The following is a 26,688-nucleotide window of genomic DNA, read 5'->3' on the forward strand; positions in this document are numbered from 1 at the left end:
TAAACAGCTTAATAAAACTTGAGGGTACGTCTAAACTACATGACTCCGTCAATGGAGCCATGTAAATTTGTTTTTTTGGCAAAGGCACACGAAGCCACGATTTAAATGATCGCGGCTTCATTTAAATTTACATGGCTGCCGCGCTGAGCCGACAAACAGCTGATCAGCTGTTTGTCCGCTCAGCGCGCTAGTCTGGACGCTCCCCTGCCGACATCAAAGCCCTTTGTCGGCAGCCCCATTATTCCTCGTGGGATGAGGTTTACCAGGGCTGCCGACAAAGGGCTTTGATGTCGGCAGGGGAGCGTCCAGACTAGCGTTCTGAGCCGACAAACAGCTGATCAGCTGTTTGTCGGCTCAGCACGGCAGCCATGTAAATTTAAATGAAGCCGCGATCATTTAAATCGCGGCTTCATTTGCCTTTGCCTATCTGTCTAATCTACATGGCTCCATCAACGGAGCCATGTAGTCTAGACACCGCCTGAGTGCCCTGACATTTGTATTAAGCTGTATAATTCAATACTGAAGCCAATATATGTTGCATAAATAATATGTTGCCTCAGTGCAAACTACATATTAATGCAGTGTTAAGGTTGACATTTCAACCTGAACATCAGGAAATTCAGTGTAAAGGTTTTCACCATACCAGTAACTCAATTTACCAATGTAGAGATGGGTCAAAGCTGCAGCTGAGCATCACTGCCTTTGGGAAAGATTAAATACACTTGTAAGCGTCATTGCTCATTTCTACACATTACACTTTGGATTACTGTATGATGATCTACTGGACAGTGTCTAAGGAATGAGACAGAGTTACATTTTCCAGAACAATCATATTTAAATTTCTGACCGTTATACACTTACATTTTCTAACTGACACTCTTGCAGTTTCCTTTTGTTCTTAAAAACTCAAAGGAAATGTGACAGGATGTGCACATCCCGCACTATGGGCAGAGGCAATCTCATCCCTTGCGCTATGCTCCAACTGCTGTGCAAGTATAAAGGAGAGCAGTCCAGCTCAGTTTGGCTTGACCACCAAAAGGGAAGGACATTTGGTGGGGGCTTCAGCTCAGGAGCCATTACATCCCTTTCTGGAAGGAGCCAGAGATTCTGAGACTCAGACCAGAGATCTGTTGCCAAAAGCTGATCAGCTGGAGTCAGGGTTCCAGAGAGTTACAATGACCAAGGAACCCAGAGACTCTGTGGCCATATGGACTGCAGCTTCAGGAAGCCCAGTAGGAAGTGACCTAAGGAGGTAGAATGAAAGTTCATTTTGTTAAAATGAAGTCCAGTCCAGCCGGTGATGTGATACAAAAATGTTAACCTGATTTTTAACCATTATTTCAAATGAAGGGTGACAATAATTCTGTCTACAATGATATACTGTACTTCATTTTGTACATTACAGATAATTCTATTGATTTCAATTTAAAAAAATTGTCACCCACATTCACTCGTTCTGCTGTTAATGAGATATTTGTGCCTATTTTGTAGACACGTCTTTCAGTCTGCGGATAAATGTTTAACAAGAACACATGGAGTGTCTTTCCAATGCTCAGTTGGTTGCAGTGTTTTCATTATGGTCTTTCCTGAAAATCCAAGTTTGCAGAATTACGTGGAATGCAATGGGAGGAAAGTTTTGTCGGCAAGGTCACTGGGATTTGGGTATTCACTTGTAAAAAAGTAAAAAAGGTAGAGTTTATTTCATGAAATTGTAACTTCAGAGCAACATCATTTGACAATTCCAGCAACTTGTCCTTTAATGATGGTAACAGGGAGGCCTCAGATTCTAGAGAGGCAAATGGATCACAATAAGGCCATTGCTTTCATTTCCATGGATTAGATTCTAATAGGAAATGTTCCTCAAATTTTTGGACTGTTGATTTTAGAGAGGAGGCCTCACATAAGAGAGGCAGACTGATATCTGTATTGTTTTGAATTGCCAGCACTACCAAAGATGGGAACATTTCATAACTGTCGTGCCCAACTCTTTCTATCCAGACTGAGCATTTTTTTTTAAAGGACATGATTTTGTCGGCCAATACAAACACACTCTACATACCTCTCTGCATGGAGAGAATGAAAGGATTGAAGTGATCAAATTTATCTGCCAAAGACAGAAGTATGGCAGCCCATTGAAAATCTTGGAAGTATGCTGCCAGAGGTGGTTCTTCGGAGATAGAAAAGTTTCACACTCACGTTGCAGTTCATACACTTGGTTTAATATTTTTAGTTGTGTAAGAGTGAGTGATGACCTCATTTCTTCACACATTGTAGCAAAGATGCCAGAATTAAGTCTCTTTGCTTTCACAAAATTCTGAGGCAAGAGACTTTTATCTGTGGTTCAGTTCACTATTAAAAGGAAAATAACAATATACTTTTATCTTGCAGGAGAGCTGTGACAATCAATTCATTAATGTTTGTGCAGCCGTGAGATATTACTTGAGGAATGCCCATGAGGATATTAATAACTGAGTGCAGGGTTTGGATGGGGTACACTAAAAAAAAGATGTGGACATACATTATGATAACTGCTTTCATTCCCTTCATTCTGTGTATGTAATGTGGAAAAAATAATGTGCATCATGTAATTAAAAGGCTGTTGCATAATGCATACACACAGTGGGACAGAGCTAAGATTTCATGGGTATTTCTGAACTTTTCACTATTTAATTTTGCAACCTAACTTTCCTTTAACATTTCACAAGGAACACAATCTTGACATTTGCAGATGGGCTTTGATGAGGACTGTGTGATGTTCTACAGTATGAAATTGTTTCAACTTACTTTTAGGTGTCTAAATACGAACTAGAAACCTGATTTCAGGCATCCATTTTTTTCACGATCTTAACCATTGCACCTGCAGCCACTGCCTGCAAACCCCCTCCACCTCTACCCACAAAAAGTACAATTCTGATTCTAAAACTCCAAACAACAAGAAAAGAACATGTCACTTGCTGTTTGCTAGCACTACATCTACATAACAATTTATATGCAAAATACAAAGATTTGTTTGGTATAAATAATTTGCAATGCAACCCTACACTGATTTGCATCCATTTCACTGCAGCTAGGTCTCCATTGTGATTGAGGTACCTTCCTGCTGATAGAGCCTACTTTTAGAAGAGATGCTATCATGGCCTGTAGACTAGTCACATACTTCCTGGAATTATGAGAAGGTTTTCTTGCCCTTTGGCAGGAGTCATGCTAAGAGACAGAGCCAGGTGATGCATTAAGAGTTCTTGTCTGGACTAACTGGGGGAGTTAGGGCATTTGTGGATTGGCATTCAGAAAAAATGTACCTGCACTTTCCAGGCAGATCACGTCAATCTTTAACTATTAAAACTGAAAACTAGCTTTGGAGTATGCTACCAGCAGGGAGCCAATGCAAACTATGTAGAAAAAAACTGATGCTTTTGAACACAGGCTTATGGAAATCTTGTGGCTGTGTTGTGCAATGGGAGCAACCTAGGAGTAGTATCCAGCATTGTCCCAACTAGAAGCCAGAATTAAACTGATACTAATAAAAATCAGGAAAGCAAATGAATAGAAAAATGTCCGTGAAGACAGTCAGGGAAGGGGATATACAAATAAAAGGCACCAGAAAGGAATACATCATTGCAAATGTAATAAAATCTGTCTGAGATTTGCATTGCATCCCAGCTCACACAGCTGAGTCTTCTGTGTTCAGTAGCTGAAAACCTCTCCCCTCTCACCTTCGGCTGTGATACAAAGGCAGAGCACTGCAGAGCAGATAAGCACCAGAAGTCAGTACTTCCGTGAGGCATTGGGACAATTTCTCTTGGAGCTTCAGAAGCTGGGCAACTTTGGTGACTACGCAGAGAAACATGTTTTTCATTTTTATTGCTTTGATCATTTTAGGAATGGAGCTCATTGTAGGGATGATAGCAAACGGACTGATGGTTGTTGTGAATTGCCTAGAGTGGATCAGAAGCAGAAATCTGAGCTATTGTGACATGATCCTGACTAGCTTGGGTATCTCCAGATTTTTCTTACAGTGCATGATAATCATTAATAGTGCCGTCTATCAAATGTTTTCTGAGGACAATGCATTTCTTGCTTTGATGGGAACCATCAATTTTGTCTCAAATTTTGTAAATACTCTCAGTCTCTGGTTCGCCACCTGGTTGAGTGTCTTCTACTGTGCAAAGATCGCCAACTTCAGCCAACCTCTCTTCTTCTGGCTAAAGTGTAAAATATTGGGGTTAATGCCACAGCTACTCATGGGAACCCTTCTGGTCTCCTTTGTCACCAGTCTTCCTTCAGTCAATTCCGTAAATAGAAAGTACATAAACAATTCAGTGACTTATCTATCAGGAAACACCACAGGGGAGTGGACATACTACGCTAACTTTTCTTCTGGACTTTTCGTTTTGTACATGCTTAGCCATTCCTTTCCCTTCATTATATTTATTGTTTCCTCTGCACTGTTAATCATGTCTCTGTGGAGACACACCAAAAGGATGGAAAAAAACACGGGCCGCTGCAGGGACACTGTTACTCAGGTTCATGTTAGAGCAATTCAAGGACAGCTTTCTTTTATTTTCTTCCACATTACTTATTTTGTGGCACAAGTAATATTATTCACGGGATTATTTTCCAACAGCCTCTCCAACGCGATGTGGTGTATTGCGATAATGGTTGCTTATCCCGCTGGGCATTCTGTTATCCTAGTTCTAAGTAATCCCAAACTGAAGAAGGTAGCAATGAGGGCTTTACATTGTGCCAGGTGCAGGCTGAGAGATGAGGTTTCATAAAGCTACTTATGATGAAACGCCTCAAAACCATCCATTTTTTCCTCTTTCTTGATTAAATAATTTTTCCCACTTCTCCAAACCCTAAAATAGATGACTTCCATTCAGAGCTTTGCTTCTTCAGCATAGTGGTAGAGGACTGTGTTATCATTAGGATGGCATAATTCTTTTTTCTTAAATGTTCATTTCTTAAATGTTTCATACTTCATGCAAGTCAAGAGCAAAATACTGTTGACTGTGAGCTAGATTACCTGAGATTGAGGAGCCCTGGAACTGGTACAAATATCTAGTCATTCAGAGGTCCTAAAATGAGCAATATGGACTGGAATCTTCATAGAATCATAGAAGATTAGAGTTGGAAATGACCTCAGGAGCAAGGGCACCATTTTGAGAGACCAGTGGGGACAGCAGCCATGTATACCAGGATCCTGTTTGTTTTTCTTCCTATTCCACTGACTATCAGGGAGTGAGGGGAAACCACACAGATATCATCTACGTGGTTTTTTAGTCTTTAAAGTGCTGCAAGACTATTTTTTCCTTTTTAAACTTTTCCAGTTGCGGACTAACTCGGCTACCCCTCTGAAGCATTTACACAGGTTTTGTGAATTACTTCTCTCCTCTTCCCCTCACCAGCCAGAAGTGAGAGGGCTTGTGTGCATGCGTGTTCTTTCCCATCGCTCCCTGTTACATATAGCAAAGGAAAAGTGGGAGAGAAGAATAACTTCTGTTTTAATTTTACATTTTGAATGTTGTTTGGATTTTAGCCAAACTGTTAAGGTGAACTTTCTCTACTAGCATGTTTCATCAGCTTTTCTTTAAATGGGGAAAGAGTCAATTCTATTTTGTTCTCAGTTTTTGTATTTCTTGTAATGAGCTTTTCTTTCCAGCTATTTATTTGTGATGTAGCTAGCTGATTAACTAGTCAGTTAGCTGACTGTCTAGCAGTGATGCACAGCAGAGGAAGCGTCTGTGCGGATTCTACCTAAGGATTTCTACAGGCAAGTGAAGGAAAGATGTTTCTGACTCAGAAAATGGTGCTGATCTGGTGATCAAAACCACTAACTGAGACATAGGAGATCTAAACCCAAGATTTTGAGATCTCCCAATTTCATCTTTCTGTGTTTTGTGTGGGCTGAACTGTTCAAATCTACTTCTGGTTTTATGTTTATTTTAATTGTGAAGATAACTTCTGTGGGTCATAAAATAGCTATGTTACATTGTAAACATTTAGATTTTAAAGGAAATTTTATTTATATTTTAAAGGAAATAGATTTTGAAGTAAATTTAATTAAATGACTTTTTATTTCAGTTTATATTTGTACTTGAATATAGGGAGGTTGACCCTGTGCAACCCTTGCTGGAAACCCTTAGGCTATGTCTACACTGCAGGCTTCTTGCGCAAGAACCAAGAGTTCTTGCACAAAAGTGCGTCCACTCTGGTCAAAGTGCATCGCAAAAGCCATGTGCTTTTGCGCAAGAGTGTGTCTATTCTGGCAGGATGCTCTTGCACAAATACCTCCCCCTGGAACCCTTTGGACAGGGCAAAAGTGCAGCAGTACCTTCCAAGGGCGGGGGCTGGAGCTCCTCTGAGTCACGTGCTTAAAGGGATCTCCCTGGACAGCTGTTTCTCTGCTGCTGAGTGCTTTGGGCCCTCTTATAGGGATGGAAAGCTGTAGCAGTGCCTGTTGTGGTTGCCCTCAGTCTCTTTAAACCATAGCTTGTGCCCTAGTGCCTTTTTGGAGAATTGTCACTCCTACTTGCTGTGCCATGGAGCCAGGGATGGCCTTATGTCTGCTCAGGCCCCACACGGCCATTTTGGAGTGCCTGCAGCTGCTGTTCCATACTGCCATCACTGAGCTCACTCTGGACTCCCTCTCCCCGGATGCAGTGGCTTCCCTGTGGCATCCCCACCCGACCGTAGAGGGGTAATACTTGTGATTCGACATCAGTTTTGACTGGTGGGACCAACTGTCCCTGGACCAAGGGGACGATCAGCAGTGGTTCCAGACCTTTAAGATGCAGAAGCAGACGTTCCTGGACTTGTGTGCCTGGCTCGCCCCTGTGCTGCTCAGACGCGACACTCAGCTGTGGCCCGCCATCCCCATGAACAAGAGGGTTGCCAGCGCACTGTGGAAGCTGGCCACCCTGGATAGCTACCGCTCGGTGGCATAGCAGTTTGAGATGGGCAGGTCCACATTGGGTACCATCTTTATGCAGGTAAAGTCCTTGGGGGGATTCTACTCCCTCCCCCAGGAAAGAGAGGACTTCAGGCTGGGGAGGGGAACAGGCGGACTGGGGGAAGCCCAATCACCCACGGGCTTGTGCCATCCCTCCCTCACATAGCCCTGCTGGTTTGGGGGGATCTTTGTGGTGACGGGCCTTGGTATGTTCAGGGGATAGGGAATCATGGGAGGGGACCCATCAAAGGCTTATGAGCCCACCCTGCCTCATTCTGGGCATTCCCTGTGTTTCTGTGTGCCCTTCTGCAGATTTTCAGAGCCATCAATGACATCCTGCTCAAGAGGGTCATCTGCCTACAGAACGTGGACACAACTGTGACTGGCTTTTCTGTCCTGGAGTTCCCCAACTGTGGGGGAGCTGTGAATGGGACCCACATCCCCATCCGGGCCCGGAGCATAGAGTGGTCCACATCATCAGCCAGAAGGATTACTTCTCCGTGGTGCTCCAGGCCCTTGTGGATCAGTGTGGCCACTTCACGAACATCTATGGCGGGTGGTTGGGCAGGGCACGTGATACCTGCATCCTGAGAAACTCCAGCCTGTCTTGCAGGATGGAGGTGGGCACTTTCTTCTCCCGGTGGGAATTGATGGCTGGGGACGTCCATATGTTTCTATGCATTGTGGGGGATGTGGCCTACCCCCTCATGCCCTGGTTGATGTGGCCATACACCGGACAGATGGACCCTAGCAGGGAAACATTAAAACAGCACCTGAACCGGGCCCGCAACCAGGTTGTGTGTGTCTTTGGATGGCTGAAGGCGAGATTCTGTTGTCTGCTCACCTGTCTCGAAACGGGTGAGCAGAATATCACAGAGGTTGTGGCAGTGTGATGCGTGCTTCACAACGTAGTGGAGCGGAAGGGGTGGATGGCAGGCGAGGGACGGGCATTTGAGCAGCCCCGCACAGCCACCATCTGTAGGCGCACCACGACGGGGTGAGCATCTTGGAGGCCCTCAAGGAGATGTTCCTTCAGGCCCCACACTAGGGTCGCTTCTGTCTGGCATCCACATCTCCTTCCCATGCTCAACCCTTCCCTCTCCCACTTCACTATCCTTCAAATAAACACAACTGTTCGTTAAACAAACCAAAAACTGTATTATTTACATGGGGGCGAAGGGTGGGCAGTAGATGTGCGCGCTCAACTGGGAGGGGGAGGAGGGAGAGGACCTCAACTGGGAGAGGGAGTTAGTGGTGGGAGGGGTGGCTTCTGCCAGTGCCTCTGCAGCTGCGGAGGCCTCGGCGCCCTTCAGGCCGGGTTGCAGCAGGCAGCACCGGGAGGCAGGCAGGACGGGGTGCAGCAGGAGGGGGCATGGCAACAGTGGCCAGAGGGGCAACCAGAGGGGGCATAGCAATGGTGGCAGGAGTGCACAGCATGGCCAATGTGGGAGGTTAGTGTAGCAATGCTGTTGCAAATGCAGTCGCACCACTGCAGGAACTGGCCCTATGCCTGCTGTTGCCATTCCCAGTCGTCCTGCAGCTTGCTGGTGACCGCCTGCTCCAGTCTCTCGATGGCCTGGGCATGACGCCAGAGTAGCTGGTTGCGCTGCCTGGCCAGCCGGACTGGTCCCTGGGTGGTTGGTGCCGCCTCTGCAGGGCTGGAGGATCCCTGGCTCCCGGCTGGCGCTGCTGCAGAGAACACAGAAAACGGTGAGGCAGTCAGTCAGTCCTGCCCACAGTGCCCCTCAGCCCTGTGCCCTCTTCCCTGAGCCTGGTGTGATGCCACGCAACTGCGGCTTGGGCCCAATCGGTCCCCTGTTGGGTGTGTTCACATAGAAGGTCTAGCTCCAAATCATGGGAGAGAAGTGATCCACCATGGGAGTGTAACCCTTGGGAGACATCACTTTAATGCAGACCCCTTGTCTGTGTCTTACCCATTTGGCATGCGGCGTCTGGCTGCATAGCACTGCGCGCACACCCTCCCCCCGGGCAGGATGTGTGAGAGCAGCAGGGTCCCAGGCATGCCCTGGAGCTGCCTGCCATATCGACGTGCCACACAGTCAGTCTGCACGAGGTTGCACATACTATGTACTGCTGCACGGGGTGCAGTGCGAACTGCCTGCCTGATGCTCCCTCCCCGGGCACCTGCCTCCCCTTCTGCTTGCAAGGGAGAAGCCCTACACTCACCAGTGGCTCCGTCGCCAGCCTCAGACGAGTTCCGGAAGATATCATGTTTACTAGGCACTGGTTTGAGGTGCAGGGTGACAGTGGTGCTGCGGTCGCCTCCCTCGTCCTCAGAGTCACTGGTTAGGTCACCTTCCTTTATAGGCCTGGTGGCCTGACCACTGGGGTGCGCAGGCCAGTGTCCACTGCTGATGAAGGCCCTTGCGCCACCATGTCACCCAGGATGGCATGCACCCAGTCACAGTGGTGACAGGTGACTGCTCCTGGCTCCCTTTTGGGCCCCCCCCCCAGTGGCCCTGACGTAGCCCAGGCGCAACTCTTTGACCTTGGCTCAGCCCTGTTCAAGAGTCCGGGCTGGTGGTCCCTGTTCAGAGAGCACCTGGGCCATGTGGGCAAAGATGTTGGCATTTCGGCATCGGGGGGAGGGGGGTCGTGGAGGGCTTCCTCTTGCGCCCAAAGGTCCGGGGGGGGCTCCACCTTAGCCCTGGACCAGCAAGGGGCATGTCACTTTGTGCCCCTCCGTGGCTGCTGGGAGCCCTGGGGTGGCTGCTGGGAGGAGGGTGCAGGCTCTCAGGGGACCTCTGGAGCAGACATTTGGGCTCCTGGGTGCAGCAGGGCAGAGCTGCATAGTGATGCTGCTGAGTGTACTGCTGCTGCCACGTGGAATCTGCAGGGTGCTTGTGTCTTTAAGGGTGGGTCCGACAGAGCAGGACATAGCGAGCTGGAGTGCAAGTATAGAGCGTCCAAGCTGCCACCTGAGTTTTTTCCTGGGAGGCCAGTTCTTGCGCGAAAACGCTTGGCTGCCTGTCCACATTGGCCTTTTGCGCAAGAAAACTTCTTCCTTATATGGAGATCACAGCTGTTGCGCAAGAAGCCCTCAGTTCTGATGCCTTACTGTAAATTTATGTGTGCAAGAACATGCATGCGTTGTAGACGCTCTGCAAGTTTTTGTGCAAGAACGGCCAATCTTGCGCAAGAAGCCCACAGTGTAGACAAACCCTAAGGGTATGTCTAAACTACATCGCGTTTTTGATAAAGGGATTTAAAGTAGACATATCAAAATTGCAAATGAAGTGGGGATTCAAATTTCCCGTGCTTCATTTGTAGCTTGCAGACTGGTGACTTGTCCTCTGAAGTGGATCTGTTAACAGTGAAAAGCCTTTCAGCTTGCCAGACCTGTCCTTCCAACATTTTTCTGTCCTTTTTGTCTACCTCTACTCCCGTTTACCCACCTGTTGACAACAGCCCTGACGGGAACAACATTCCTTCTCTCCCAGATGGCTGGACAAATGAATTTCCTGCCTCCCTCCCCTTACAGCCTCTGACACAGACAGCAATAGTGGGGGGCGGTGGGCGGTGGGAGGAGAGTTGCACATGGTCATTTTGATTCATAAATAAGTCTTAATAAGGCTTATCAGTTAATCATTTATGTGACTATACGCTAATATCCCTGCTCCTAAGTGAGTGTCCTCTGCGGTGGGCCACCCTTGTCTAAACCCCTCTCTGTCTCAAGAGACTGTTGTCTTTTTGGGGGTGGGGAGGGGCTTCAGACAGGGATTGCTCACCAGTGACGATCCCCAGGAGGTGGGAGCCCCCAGTTCACATCCCTCAACAGAGCAGGGGAGTACCCTGAGGTCTGTCACAACCTGCACCTGTATCCTGATCATGATGGACAAAAGGGAGTAGTGTGTGGGTGTTTTCTTCCCAACAACAATTCCTCTTCAATTAAAAGAGGCTGCCAATGTCCTCTTTAATAGCCACAAGGGCTCTGCTCTCACACAACAGAGCCCCCCCGCCCCCGCCTCGCATAGCAGGGATGTGATTCAAGGGCACTTACACTCCAGGTGAGTACCCCAATCTCCATACCACAGAATGCTTTGGAAGCTTACAGTGCTGTGCTGAATCAGTCTCTTACATATATATATATATATATATATATATACACATTTTTCCTGTGAGATGACACAGTGACATCATAATGTGACTCTGGCATCCTGCCTGCCTCCTCCCTCCCCTCTCCCCTTTGCCCAATGCTCTGCCGCTGCGGCCTCCATCCTTTCTCCAGTATGTAAGGAATGAGACATAGTTACGTTTTCCAGAACAATCATACTTAAATTTCTGACCATTGTACACTTACATTTTCTAACTGACGCTCTTGCAGTTTCCTTTTGTTCTTAAAAACTCAAAGGAAATGTGAGAGAATGTGCACACCCCACAATGGACAGGAATGAGTTAATCCCACACTGAGCAGAGGCAATCTCGTCCCTCGCACCATGCTGGCCATGCTCCAACTGCCGTGCGAGTATAAAGGAGAGCAGTCCAGCACAGTTTGGCTTGATTACCAAAAGGGAAGAACATTTGGTGGAGATTCCAGTTCAGAAGCCATTACAATCCCAGAGATTCTGAGACTCAGACCAGAGATCTGTTGCTAAGAGCTGATCAGCTGGAGTCAGGGTTCCAGAAAGTTACAATGACCAAGGAACCCAGAGACTCTGTGGCCATATAGACTGCAGCTTCAGGAAGCCCAGTAGGAAGTGACCTAGGGAGGTGGAATGAAAGTTCAATTTGTTAAAATGAAGTCCAGTCCAACCGGTGATGTGATACAAATGAAGGGTGTCAATAATTCTGTCTACAATGATATACTCCATTTTGTACATTAGCGATAATTCTATTGATTTCAGTTAAAATCATTACAAGTCACTCGTATTCACTCATTGTCCCGTTAATGAGATATTTGTGCCTGTCTTGTAGACACATCTTTCATTCTGCGGAAAAATGTTTGACAAGAACACTTGGGCTACATCTACACTGGCAGCTTCTTGCACAAAAAAAGTTTTGTGGAAGACTTTTTCTGTAAAAAGTCTTCCACAAGAGTGTGTCTGCACTGCCATGTGCTTTTGCACAAGAGATGTGCTTTTGCGCAAGATCATCCATGAGAGTGTCGATGCCCCCTTGAGCAAGAAAGTTCTGCTGGCCATTTTAATGATAGGGGCTTATTGCAGAAGAAATTTGTGTTGCCTGACTATGCAGCCTTCTTGTGGAAGAGCTCTTGCCTAAGAGAGCTTATTCCTTGTGGGGAGAGGAATAACTCTTCCGGAAGAAGCCCTGGTTTACAATGCCATACTGTAAATTTACTTGCGCAAGAACGTGCATGCAGTGTAGACAGCAGGCAAGTTTTTGCGCAACAACGTCTGTTCTTGAGCAAGAAGCTGACACTGTAGACATAGCTTTGGAGTGTCTTTCCAGTGCTCAGTTGATTGTAGGGTTTTCATTATGGTCCTTCCTGAAATTACAGTTTTGCAGATGTTTGTGGAATACAAGGGGGGAGGGAGTTTTGATGGCAAGTTCACTGAGTTTTGAGTATTCATTTGTGACTTTGAGCCAGAAAAAAGGTAGAGTTACTTCATGAAATTGTTACTTCAGAGCCACATTAATTGACAATTCCAGCAACTTGGCCTTTTAATGCTGGTAACAGGTAGGCTTCAGATTCTAGAGAGGCAAATGGATCACAACAAGCCCATTGCTTTCATTTCCATGGATTAGATTCTAATAGGACATGTTCCTCAAATTTTTGGACAGTTGATTTTAGAGGCGATGCAATTATTTCACATAAGAGAGGCAGACTGTTACCTGCATTGTCTTGAATTGCCAGAAATGCCAAAGATGTCATAACCATCATACCCAACTCTCTTTTTCCAGACTTAGCACTTTTTCTCAAGGACATGATTTTGTCGGCCAATACAAAGACACTCAGTATACCTCTCTGCATGGAGAGAATGAACGGATTGAAGTGATCAAATTATCTGCCAAATATGGAAGTTTGGTAACCCATTGCAAATCTCGGAAGTATGTTGCCAGAGGTGGTTCTTCTGAGATAGAAAAGCTTCACACACACATTGCAGTTCATACACTTGGTTTAATATTTTTAGTTGTGTAAGAGTGAGTGATGACCTCATTTCTTCACACATTATAGCTAAGATGCCAGAATTGAGCCTGTGGCAAGAGACTTAATCTCTGGTTCAGTTTCTCCACTAAAAGGAGAATAACAATATGCTCTTATCTTGCAGGAGAGCTGTGACAATCGATTCACAGTGCAGCAGTCCGATATTACACGAGGAATGACCAGCAGGATAATAGAATCATAGAACCATAGAGCTGGAAGAGAACTCAGAAGGTCATCAAGTCCAGCCCCCTGCTCTAGGCAGGACCAATGCCAACTAAATCAACCCAGCCAGGGCTTTGTCAAGCCAAAACTTAAACACCTCTAGGGATGGAGACTCCACTCTTTTCATAGGTAACCCATTCCAGTGCTTTACCACTCTCCTAGTGAAATAGTTTTTCCTATTATCCAACCTGAACCTCTCCCACCAGAACTTGAGACCATTGCTCCTTGTTCTGCCATCTGTCACTACTGAGAACAGCCTCTCTCCATCCTCTTTGGAACCTCACTTCAGGAAATTGAAGGCTGGTATCAAATCCCCCCTCACTCTTAACTTCTGCAGATTAAATAGACCCAATACCCTCAGCCTCTACTCGTAGGTCATATGCTCCAGCCCCTTTATCATTTTGGTTGCCGTCTGCCGGATCCTTTCCAATGTGTCCACATCCTTTCTGTAGTGGGGGGCCCAGAACTGGACACAATACTCCAGATGTGGCCTCACCAGAGCCGAATAAAGGGGAATAATCACATCTCTGGATCTGCTGGCAATGCTCCTCCTAATGCAACCTAATATGCCATTACCCTTGTTGGCTACAAGGGCACACTGTTGACTCATATCCAGATTCTCATCCACTGTAACCCCCAGGTCCTCTTCTGCAGAACTATTACTTAGCTGGTTGGTCATCAGCCTGTAAAAATGCTTGGGATTCTTCCGTCCCAAGTGCAGGATTCTGCACTTGTCCTTGCTGAACCTCATAAGATTTCTTGTGACCCAATCCTCCAATTTGTCTAAGTCAATCGGTACCCTATCTCTGCCCTCAAGCATATCTACCTCTCCCCCTAGCTTAGTATCATCAGCAAACTTGCTGAGGGTGCAATCCATCCCCTCATCCAAAACCGGTTCTAGAACTGAACCTTGGGGCACTCTGCTAGAAACCGACCATCATCCTGACATTGAGCCCGTTGATCACTACCCGCTGATCCTGGCCTTGTAGCCATCTTTCTTTCCATCTTACTATCCATTTATCCAATCCACATTTCCTTAATTTGCTGGCAAGAGTATAGTGGGAGACCCTATCAAAAGCCTTGCTAAAGTCAAGGTATATCACATCCACTGACTTTCCCATGTCCACAGAGCCAGTTACCTCATCATAGAAGCTAATCAGACTGGTCAGGCACGACTTGCCCTTTGTGAATCATGCTGACTATTCCTGAACACTTTCCTCTCCTCCAAGTGCCTCAAAATGGATTCCTTAAGGATCCCTTCTATTTTTTTTCCAGGAATCGAGGTAAGACTGACCAGCCTATAGTTCCTTGGACCTTCCTTCTTCCCTTTTTTGAAGATGGGCACTACATTTGCCTTTTTCCAATCATCCGGAATCTCTCCCCATCTCCACGATTTTTCAAAGATAATGCCCAAAGGCTCCTCAATGACATTTTCCAACTCCCTCATTACCCTCGGATTAAGTCTGGACCTATGGATTTGTGTATGTTTAGCTTTTCTAAATAGTTCCTAACCTGTTCTTTACCCACCAAGGGCTGTCCATCTTCATCCCATCTTGTGTCATTAGTCCGGGAGCCGACCTTGATTGTGAATACAGAGGCAAAGAAAGCATTGGGTACTTCAGCTTTCCCCACAACATCTGTGTCTAGGTTACCTCCTTCATCCACTAGGGGCCCTGCACCCTCTCTGATCCCCTTCTTCTTGTTAACATGCCTGTAGAAACCTTTCTTATTAGCCTTGACATTCTTTGCCAGTTGCAATTCCTTCCTGATAACCCTCCGGTATTCTCGAGCTATATATTTATACCCCTCCCTGCTCATTTGTCCAAATTTCCACTTTTTGTAAGCTTCCTTTTTGTGCCTAAGTTCACCAAGGAGTTCCCCTGTAAGCTCCTACCAAGTTAGCCTCTCTTGCTATACAAAGGGATGGTTTCTTTCTGTGCTTTCAATAAAGTTTCTTTAAAATACTGCCAACTGTTCTGGACTCCTTTCCCCTTCATGTTAACATCCCAGGGGATTCTGTCCATCAGGTCTCTGAGGGAGTCAAAATCTGCTTTTCTGAAGTTCAAGGTGTGTATTTTACTACTCTCTTTTCTTTGTTTGGTCAGATTTACCATCTCATCATCACTGCTTCTGAGGTTGTTACCCCCCTCTACTTCCCCTATTAGTTCCTCCCTGTTTGTGAGCAGAAGGTCAAGGTGCGCACACGGCCCCTGGTTGGATCCTTCAGCACTTGTACCAAGAAGTTATCCCCAACATTCTCCAAAAACTTCCTGGATTGCCTGTACTGCCGTATTGGTCTCCCAACAGATGCCAGGGTGATTAAAGTTCCCCACGAGAACCAGGGCCTGCAATCCGGAAGCTTCTTTCGGTTGTCCTAAGAAAGCCTCATCTACCTCATCCACCTGATTCTGTGGCCTGTAGTAAACACCAACCACAACATCACTGCTGTTGTTTGCAATTCTAAACTTAACCCATAGTCTCTCAATAGGTTTGTCTCCCTCTATATACTGGAGTTCTGAGCAATCATAGTGCTCTCTTGGGGTGTGTCTAGACTACAGGGTTTTGTCGACAAAACTATACCTGTGTCCACACTACCGCTGAGTTCTGTCGACATAACATCGACAGAACTCAGCAGTTTTGTCGACGCTGGTAAACCTCATTTCATGAGGTATAACGCCTTCTGTCGACAGAGTTCTGTCGACAGAAAGCGTTATTGCATGTAAACTGTCCTTGCGTCTACACTGCCATGTCGACAAAGCAACTTGCTTTGTCGACAGATCTGAATGTAGAGTAGACGCTCTTTGTCGACAGAAGCTTTGTTGACAGTATCTGTCGACAAAACTTCTGTCGACAAAACCCTGTAGTCGAGACGTACCCTTACATACAGTGCAACTCCTCCTCCTTTTCTCCCCTGCCTGTTCTTCCTGAACAGACTATACACTTCCACGACAGCGCTCCAGTCATGCAAGTTGTCCCACCAAGTCTCTGTTATCCCAATTAAATCATATTTCTTGGACTGGGCCAGGGCCTCCAGTTCTTCCTGTTTGTTGCCCAGGCATCTCACATTAGTGTACAAATACGTCAGATAACCAGTTGATCGCCCTATCTTCTCTGTTCGAATCAGGGGGTCCTCCTTTCTTCCTCGTTCCTCTTTGCATTTCTTCCCAGTATCTGACTTTCCCACTCCCCTCAGGGTTTTGGTCACTGTCACCCAACGAACCTAGTTTAAAGGCCTCCTCACTAGGTTTGCAAGCCTGCCCACGAAGATGCTCCTTCCTCTCTTGGTTAAATAATAACTGAATTCAGGGTTTGGATGGGGTACATAAAGAAAAAAAGAGGGGGACATACATTTTGATAACTGTTTTCATTTCCTGAGTATTGTTCATTCTGTGTATGCAATGTGGAAAAAATAATGTGAAATCATGTAATTAAAAGACTGTCGCATAATGCATACACACAATGGGACAGATTTTGCATGGGCATTTCCTAACCTTTCACTGCTTAATTTTGCAACCTAACTTTCCTTAAACATTTCACAAAGAGCGCAATTTTGACATTTTCAGATTGGCTTTGAGGAGCACTGTGAGATGTTCTACAGTATGAGAATGTATCAATTTCCTATTTGGTGTCTAAATACGAACTAGAAATCTGATTTCAGGCATCCATTTTTTTCAAGTTCTTAGCCATTGTACCTTAAGCCAGTGCCTGCAAACCCTCTCCACCTCTACCCACAAACTGATTCTAATACTCCCAACAAGAAAAGAACACTTCACTCACTGTTTGTATTTTGCATATAAATTGATATGTACAGATAGTGCTAGCAAAGATTTGTTTGGTATGGATAATCTGCAATGCAACCTTGCACAGATTTGCATCCATTTCATTACAGCTAGGTCTCTGTTGTGACTGACGAACATTCCTGCTGACAGATTCTGCTTTTAGAAGAGGGACTATTATGGCTTGTGGACTAGTCACATACTTCCTGGAATTATGAGAAGGTTTTCTTGCCCTGCGGAGGGAGTCATGCTAAGAGACAGAGCCAGGTGATGCATTAAGAGTTTTGGCTGGACTAACTGGGAGAGTTAGGGCATTTGTGGATTGGAATTCAGAAAAAGTGTACCTGCACTTTCCAGGCAGATCACGTCAATCTTTAACTCTTAAAACTGAAAGCTAGCTTTGGCAAATGCGAACAGCAGGGAGCCAATGCAAACTATGTAAAAAAAACTGATGCTTTTGAACACAAGCTTATGGAAATCTTGTGGCTGTGCTGTGCAACGGGAGCAACCTAGGAGTAGTATCCAGCATTGTCTGGACTAGAATGAACAGCAGCAGTCCCTGCTGAATATGAAGCAGCAACAATAAAATTGATACTAATAAAAATCAGGAAAGCAGATGAATAGAAAAATCTCCGTGAAGACAGTAAGTGCACAGCAGTGAGGAAGGGGATGTACGAATAAAAGGCACCAGAAAGGAATACATCACTGCAAATGTAATAGAATCTGTCTGAGATTTGCATTGCATGCCAGCTCACACAGCTGAGTCTTCTGTGTTCAGTAGCTGAAAACCTCTCCCCTCTCACTTTTGGCTGTGATACAAAGGCAGAGCACTGCAGAGCACATAAGCACCAGAAGTCAGCACTTCCGTGAGGCATTGGGACAATTTCTGTTGGAGCTTCAGAAGCTGAGCAACTTTGTTGACAACACAGAGAAACATGTTTTTCATTTTTATTGCTTTGATCATTTTAGGAATGGAGCTCATTGTAGGGATGATAGCAAACGGACTGATAGTGGTTGTGAATTGCCTAGAGTGGATCAGAAGCAGAAATCTGAGCTATTGTGACATGATCCTGACTAGCTTGGGTATCTCCAGATTGTTCTTTCAGTGCATGATAATCATTAATACTACCATCTATCAAATATCTTCAGAGGATAATGCACGTCTTGATTTGCTGAGAACCCTGGATTTTCTCTGGAGTTTTACAAATACTCTCAGTCTCTGGTTTGCCTCCTTGTTGAGTGTCTTCTACTGTGCAAAGATTGCCAATTTCAGCCAACCCATCTTCCTCTGCCTGAAGTGGAGGCTACTAGGGCTAATGCCACAGCTACTCATGGGAACCTTTCTGGTCTCCTTTGTCACCAGTCTCTCTTCAGTTTATTCCATTGATCGGAAGTACATAAACAATTCAATGACTAATCTACCAGGAAACACCACAGGGGAGTGGACATACTACACTAACTTTTCTTCTGGACTTTTCATTTTGTACATGCTTTGCCATTCCTTTCCCTTCATTATATTTATTGTTTCCTCTGCACTGTTAATCATGTCTCTGTGGAGACACACTAAAAGGATGGAAAAAACCACAGGCAGCTGCAGGGACACTGTTACCCAGGTTCATGTCAGAGCAATTCAAGGACAGCTCTCTTTCATTATCTTCCACATTTCTTATTTTGTTGCACAGGTAATATTATTCACAGAATTATTTGCCAACAGTCTCTCCACCTCGGTGTGGTGTGGTGTGATAATGGTGGCTTATCCCTCTGTGCACTCTGTTATCCTAGTTCTGGGTAATCCCAAACTGAAGAAGGTAGCAATGAGGGCTTTACATTGTGCCAGGTGCAGGCCGAGCGATGAGGTTTCATAAAGCTGCTTATGATGAAACTCCACAAAATCGTCCCCTTATTCCTCTTTACTGATCAAATAATTTTTCTTACTTCTCCATGCCCTAAAATTAGATGATTTCCATTCAGAGCTTTGCTTCTTGAGCATAGTGGCAGAGGAGTATGTTATAATTAGGATGGCATGATCCTTTTTTCTTAAATGTGTGTGAATTAATATCTCAGACAAGAGCAAACTACTCTTGACTGTGAGCTAGATTTCCTGAGACTGAGGAGCCCTGGACGTGGTACAAATGTCTAGTCATTCAGAGGCCCTAAAATGAGCAGTAGGGACTGGAATCTCCATAGAATCAGACAAGATATGGGTAAGAAGAGACCTAAAGAGCAAGGGCGCCATTTTGAGAGAGCAGTGGGGACAGCAGCCATGTATGCCAGGATGCTGTTTGCTCTCCCTTCCATTCCTCTGACTATCAAGGAGTGAGGGGAAACCACACAGATATCATCTACATGGTTTTTTAGTCTTTACAGTGCTGTAAGACTATTTGTTGCTTTTTAAGGTTTTCCAGTTGCAGACTAACTCGGCTACCCCTCTGAAGCATTTACACAGGTTTTGTGAATTACTTCTCTACTCTTCCCCTCACCAGCCAGGAGTGAGAGGGTTTTTATGCATGCGTGTACTTTCCCCTCGCTCCCTGTTAATTATAACAAAGGAAAAGTGGGAGAGAAGAATAACTTCTGTTTTAATTTTACATTTTGAATGTTGTTTGGATTTTAGCCAAACTGTTCTAGTGAACTTTCTCTACTAGTGTGTTTCATCAGCTTTTCTTTAAATGGGGAAAGAGTCTTTTCTATTTTGTTCTCAGTTTTTGTTCTCAGTTTCCTTGTAATGAGCTTTTCTTTCCAGCTATTTATTTGTGAAGTACTGAGCTGATTAACCAGTCAGTTAGCTGACTGTTTAGCAGTGATGCACAGCAGAGGAAGCGTCTGCGTGGATTCCACCTGAGGATTTCTACAGGCAAGTGAAGGAAAAATGTTTCTGACTCAGAAAATGGTGCCAATTTGGTGATCAAAACGACTAACTGAGACTTAGGAGAACTAAACCCAAGATTTTGAGATCTCCCATTTTCATCTTTCTGTGTTTTGTGGGGGTTGAACTGTTCAAATCTACTGGTTTTCTTTTATTTATGTTTATTTTAATTGTGAAGATAATGTCTATGGGTTATAAAATAGCTATGTTATATTGTAAACATTTGGATTTTAAAGTAAATGTGATTTAGATTATAAAGTAAATAGATTATGAAGTAAATTTTATTAAATGACTTTTTATTTCAGTTTATTTTTGTACTTGAATATAGAGAGGTTGACCCTGTGCAACCCTTGTTGGAAACCGTTAGGCTACGTCTACACTGCAGGCTTCTTACGCAAAAGTGTGTCCACAGTGCTCAAAGCACTTTGGAGAGGGCAAAAGTGCAGCAGTACCTTATGAGGGTGGGAGCTGGATCTCCTCTGAGTCATGTGCTTAAGGGGATCTCCTTGGACAGCCGTTTCTCTGCTGCTGCGTGCTTTGGGCCCTCTTGTAGGGATGGAAAGCAGTAGCAGTGCCTGTTGTGGTTGTCCTCAGCATCTTTCGATACCACAGCTTGCGCCCTAGTGCCTTTTGGAGACTTTTCACTCCTATTTTCTGTGTCATGGAACCAGGGATGGCCTTGTGCCTCCTCCTGCCCCACATGGCCATTTTGGAGTGCGTGCAGCTGCTACTCCATGCTGCCTCGCTACTCCTGCACTAGCTCGATGCTGAGCTCACTCTGGATTCCCTCTCCCCGGATTTGGTGGCTTCTCTGTGGCATCCCCACCCAACCATAGAGAGGTGATACTGGAGACTCCAGAACTTCAAGCTGCCAAAGCAGATGTTTCTGGACCTGACTCGCCCCTGCGCTGCTCAGACGCGACACCCAGCTGCGGACCGCCATCCCCGTGAACAAAAGGGTCACGATCGCCCTATGGAAGCTGGCCACCTCAGACAGCGACCACTCGGTGGCATACCATTTTGGGGTGGGTAGGTCCACAGTGGGTGCCATCTTGATGCAGGTAAAGCCCTTTGAAGGAGTGCACTCTCTGCCCCAGGGAAGAGAAGACTCCAGGCTGGGAGGGGAATAGACGGACTAGGGGAAGCCCCATCACCCACAGGCTTGAGCCATCCCTCCCTCACATAGTCCTGCTGGTTTGGGGGGGGCTCTGTGTTGAGGGGCGCTGGCATGTTCGGGGGAAGAGGGAATCCTGTTTCGCAGGATAGAGATGGACCCTTTCTTACCCCAGTTGGAATTGCTGGCTGGGGACTTCCATATGTTTCTGTGCATCATGGGAGGATGCGGCCTACCCCCCTCATGCCCTGGTTGATATAGCCATACATCGGACAGATGGACCCTAGCCAGAAAACATTTAACCAGCACCTGAACCGGGCCCGCAAGCAAGTTTTGTGTGTTTTTGGACTGCTGAAGGCGAGATTCCGTTGTCTGCTCACCCATCTCAAAACAAGTGAGCAGGACGTCATAGAGGTTGTGGCAGTGTGTTGTGTGCTGCACAACATCATAATGTGGAAGGGGGAGGCCTTCCTCCCAGGGTGGATGGCAGGCAAGGGCTGGGCATTTGAGCAGCCGCACACAGCCACCATCTGCAAGTGCACCACGATGGGGTGAGCATCTTGGAGGCCCTCAAGGAGATGTTCTGCCAGGTCCCACACTAGGGTCGCACCTGCCTCCCCTGATGCTTGCAAGGGTGAAGCGCTACATTCACCAGTGGATCCGTCACCAGCCTCAGACAAGGCCCGGTCAGTGTCCCGGCTACTAGGTTCTGGCTTGAGGTGCAGGGTGACAATGGTGCTGTGGTCGTCCCCCTCGTCTCAGAGTCACTGGTCAGGTCACCCTCCCCTAGGTCTGGTGGCCTGACCACTGCGGGGTGCACCGCCGCCGAGGGCCCTTGTACCACCATGTCACCCAAGATGGGGTGCAGACAGTTGTAGTGGTGGCAGGTGCCTGCCCCCACCCTCAGTGGTCCTGAGGTAGCCCAGGCGCAACTCTTTGACTTTGGCTCAGCCCTGTTCAAGGGTCCGGGCTGGCGGTCCCTGTTCAGAGAGCACCTGGGCCATGTGGGCAAAGATGTCGGCATTTCGGCATCAGGAGGGGGGTCATGGAGGACTTCCTCCGCCCAAAGGTCCAGGGGGGCCTCCACCTTAGCCCTGGACCAGCAAGGTTCAGGCCACTTTGTGCCCCTCCGTGCCTGCTGGGAGCCCTGGGGTGGCTGCTGGGAGGAGGGTGCAGGCTCTCAGGGGGCCTTGGGAGCAGACATTTGGGCTCCTGGGTACAGCAGGGCAGAGCCACGTAGTGGGGCTACAGAAGTTACTTCTGCTGCCACGTGGAATCTGCACGGTGCCTGTGCCTTTAAGGGGGGGGGGTCCAGCAAAGCAGGAAGCAGCGAGCTTTAATGCGGGTACGGAGCGTATAAGTGGCTACCTGCGTTTTTTTCCAGGGAGGCCCGTTCTTGTGCAAAAACTCTTGGGTGTCTGTCCACAATACCCTCTTGTGCAAGAGGGCTTCTCCCTCATACGCGCTATCACAACTGTTACACAAGAAGTCCTCAGTTCTGATGCCTTACTGTAAATTTACTTGTGCAAGAACATGTATGCAGTGTACATGCTTTGCAAGTTTTTGCGAATGAACAGCCGTTCTTGTGCAAGAAGCCCGCAGTATAGACATACCCTAAGGGTATGTCTAAACTGTATCACTTTTTCACTAAAGGGATTAAATTAGACATAGCACAATTGCAAATGAAGCCAGGATTTCAATTTCCCATGCTTCGATTGCATAATGGCGGCTGCGGCTTTTGTTCCAAAAGCCACTTTTCAAAAAAAACCTGTGCTCAAGATGGGGATCTTTCAAAAGAAATACCCCATTTTGAAAGAGCCTGTAAAACTCAGAAGAAGCCACAGCTGCCATCATGCAAATGGAGCATGGGAAATTCAAATCCCGGCTTCACTTCCAATTTCGAAATGTCTAATTCACATCCCTTTATCTAAAAAGTGATATAGTTTAGACATACCTTTAGAGTCTGAGCTCTGGATCCTCAGCTACTTTTCTAGGGGAGTTGGGTTTTTTTTTAAATGCACTTCAGAAGGGCAAAGATGTGACATCTAGCCCAATCAAGGTTATAACAACACTTAACCCATAAACTCTCAACAGGTTTTTCTCCCTCTATATACTGGAGTTCTGAGCAATCATAGTGCTCTCTTATATATAGTGCAACTCCTCCTCCTTTTTGCCCCTGTCTGTTCTTCCTGAACAGTCTATATCCTTCCAAGATAGTGCTCCAGTCATGCAAGTTGTCCCACCACGTCTCTGTTATCCCAATTAAATCATACGTCTTGGACTGGGCCAGGGCCTCCAGGTCTTCCTGTTTGTTGCCCAGGCTTCTCACATTAGTGTACAAATACGTCAGATAACCAGTTGATCGCCCTATCTTCTCCGTTCGAATCAGGGGTCCTCCTTTCTTCCTCGTTCCTCTTTGCATTTCTTCCTGGTATCCGACTTTCCCACTCCCCTCAGGGTTTTGGTCACTGTCCCCCAACGGACCTAGTTTAAAGCCCTCCTCACTAGGTTTGCCTGCGAAGATGCTCCTTCCTCTCTTGGTTAAATAATAACTGAGTGCAGGGTTTGGATGGGGTACATTAAAAAAAAAGATGGGGACATACTTTATGATAACTGCTTTCATTCCCTGAGTATTTTTCATTCTGTGTATGCAATGTGAAAAAAATAAAGTGCAATCATATAACACTAGTCTACAATTTTTTAGAAGTCGTCTTCTTCAGAGATAAAGCATGCTATTTATTGTGTATTTTGATGTGCTGAATTCAAATATGACAATTAAAACAACTGATTGTCTACTGTTTCCAAGATATTTAAGTTTTTACATTTTATGTCTATGTATATTGTGTAGATAGTAGAGTTTTAATCATAAATTGTAAACCTAGGTCTTTTCATGTGTTTATGATTGCTTTACATGATAATATTTCACCTGTCCTGTTTATGTAACACTTTAAAATCAGCAAAAGGGTTATATAAATAAAATTTATTATGAAACAAAAGGCAAAAAACTATGATGTACATAGTTTAGTCCTATTCAGTGTCTACTCGGCGCTTCTTGGCTTGTCTCTTGTATCATTAAATGGAGCATCTGTTGTCACTGTCCAGCAATAGTCTGCAAGCATTGATGGGCTCCATTTGCCCTGATAGCATTTCTCCATTGTTGCAATGTCCTGGTGAAACCGCTCGCCGTGCTCGTCGCTCACTGCTCTGCAGTTCGGTGGAAAAAAATCTAGATGAGAGTGCAAAAAATGTATCTTTAGTGACATGTTGCAACCAAGACTTTTGTATGCCTTGAGGAGGTTTTCCACCAACAACCTGTAGTTGTCTGCCTTGTTGTTTCCGATAAAATTATTGCCACTAACTGGAAGGCTTTCCATGCCGTCTTTTCCTTGCCACGCAGTGCATGGTCAAATGCATCATCTCGAAGAAGTTCACGAATCTGAGGACCAAACAAAGACACCTTCCTTTATCTTATCTTCACTTAACCTTGGAAATTTTCCATGGAGGTACTTGAAAGCTGCTTGTGTTTTGTCCATGGCCTTGACAAAGTTCTTCATCAGACCCAGCTTGATGTGTAAGGGTGATAACAAAATCTTCCTTGATTCAACAAGTGGTGGATTCTGAACACTTTTCCTCCCATTCTCCAATGACTGTCGGAGTGGCCAATCTATCTTGATGTAGTGGAAATCTCTTGCACGACTATCCCATTCGCAAAGAAAACAGCAGTACTTTGTGCATCCAGTCTGCAGACCAAGCAAGAGAGCAACAACCTTCAAACAGCCACAAAGCTGCCACTGACGTTGGTCATAGACTCATAGACTTTAAGGTCAGAAGGGTCCATTATGATCATCTAGCCTGACCCCCTGCACAGTACTGGCCACAGAATTTCACCCACCCCTCCTAGAATAATTCTCTCACCTATATCTCATATATTGAAACCTTCAAATACTTTGAAGACCTCAAGATGCAGAGAATCCTCTAGCTGTGATCTGTACCCCATGCTACAGAGGAAGGCGAAAAACCTCCAGGGTCTCTGCCAATCTACCCCGGAGGAAAATTCCTTCCCGACCCCAAAATCAGCTAAACCCTGAGTATGTGGGCAAGACTCACCAGCCAGACACCCAGAAAGTTCTCTATAATAACTCCTATCATCCCTCCATTGACCTATTTCCCACTGATAATGAATGGTCAATTAGTTACCAAGATCATGTTATCTCATCAGACCACCTCCTTCATAAACCCATCTAGTTTAATCTTGAAACCAGATAGATCTTTTGCCCCCACTACTTCCCTTGGAAGGCTATTCCAGAACTTCACTCCTCTAATGGTTAGAAACCTTCGACTAATCTCAAGTCTAAACTTCCTACTAGGCAGCTTATATCCATTTGTTCTTGTGTCTACATTGGTATTAAGCTTAAATAATTCCTCTCCCTCCCTGGTATTTATCCCTCTAATATATTTAAAGAGTGCAATCATGTCCCCCCTCAGCCTTCTTTTGGTTAAGGTAAACAAGCCAAGCTCCTTAAGTCTCCTTTCATACAACAGGTTTTCCATTCCTCGGATCATCCTAGTGGCCCTTCTTTGTACCTGTTCCAGTTTGAATTCATCCTTCTTAAACAAGGGAGACCAGAACTGCACACAGTATTCCAAATGGGGTCTCACCAATGCCTTGTATAATGGCACTAACACCTCCTTATCTCTACTAGAAATACCTCGACTAATACATACCAAGATCGTATTAGCCTTTTTCACGGCCATGTCACAATGGCGGCTCATAGTCATCCTATAATTAACCAGGACTCCAAGGTCCTTCTTCTCCTCCGTTACTTCCAACTGATGTGTCCCCAGCTTATAACTAAAATTCTTGTTATTAATCCCTAAATGCATAACCTTACACTTCTCACTATTAAATTTCAGCCTATTGCTATCACTCTAATTTACAAGATCATCTAGATCTTCCTGTATGATATCCCAATCCTTTTCTGAATTGGCAATAGCTCCCAACTTTGTGTCATCTGCAAATTTTATCAGGACACTTCCACTTTTGGTGCCAAGGTCAGCAATAAAAAGATTAAATAAAATTGGCCCCAAAACTGATCCCTGAGGAACTCTGCTAGTAACCTTCCTCCAACCTGACAGTTCACCTTTCAATATAACCCGCTGTAGTCTCCCCTTTAACCAGGTCCTTATCCACCTCTCAACTTTCATATTAATCCCTATCTTTTCCAATTTAACCAATAATTCCTGATGTGGTACTGTATCAAATGCCTTACTAAAGTGGAGGTAGATTAGATCCACTTCTTTATCTAAAAAATCTGTTACTTTCTCAAAAAAGGAGATCAGGTTGGTTTGGCACGATCTACCTTTTGTAAAACCATGTTGTAATTTGTCTCAATTGCCATTAGCCTCAATGTCTCTAACTACTTTCTCCTTCAAAATTTTTTCCAAGATCTTCCATACTACAGATGTCAAACTAATAGGCCTATAGTTACCCGGGGCACTTTTTTTCCTTTCTTAAAAATAGGAACTATATTAGCAATTCTCCAGTCAAATGGTACAACCCCTGAGTTTAGAGATTTATTAAAATATTTTGCTAATGGACTTGCAAGTTCATGTGCCAGTTCCTTTAATATTCTT

At 45.4% G+C, this 26,688-nt stretch overlaps 2 protein-coding genes across 2 annotated transcripts; both read left to right on the top strand.

Annotated features, from left to right (window-relative positions):
• The first annotated feature begins 3,881 nt into the window (after nucleotides 1-3,881).
• Nucleotides 3,882-4,775, top strand: LOC142827527 (taste receptor type 2 member 7-like). The gene has a single exon (XM_075923130.1). It carries the CDS (start codon nucleotides 3,882-3,884, stop codon nucleotides 4,773-4,775), a length of 894 nt encoding a protein of 297 aa, XP_075779245.1.
• Nucleotides 4,776-18,045: 13,270 nt separating this feature from the next.
• Nucleotides 18,046-18,939, top strand: LOC106731583 (taste receptor type 2 member 7-like). Its single transcript, XM_014570663.2, has one exon. It carries the CDS (start codon nucleotides 18,046-18,048, stop codon nucleotides 18,937-18,939), a length of 894 nt encoding a protein of 297 aa, XP_014426149.2.
• The last annotated feature ends 7,749 nt before the right edge of the window (nucleotides 18,940-26,688 follow it).

The sequence above is a fragment of the Pelodiscus sinensis genome, chromosome 3 (assembly GCF_049634645.1).
Source record: "Pelodiscus sinensis isolate JC-2024 chromosome 3, ASM4963464v1, whole genome shotgun sequence".
NCBI lineage: Eukaryota > Metazoa > Chordata > Testudines > Trionychidae > Pelodiscus > Pelodiscus sinensis.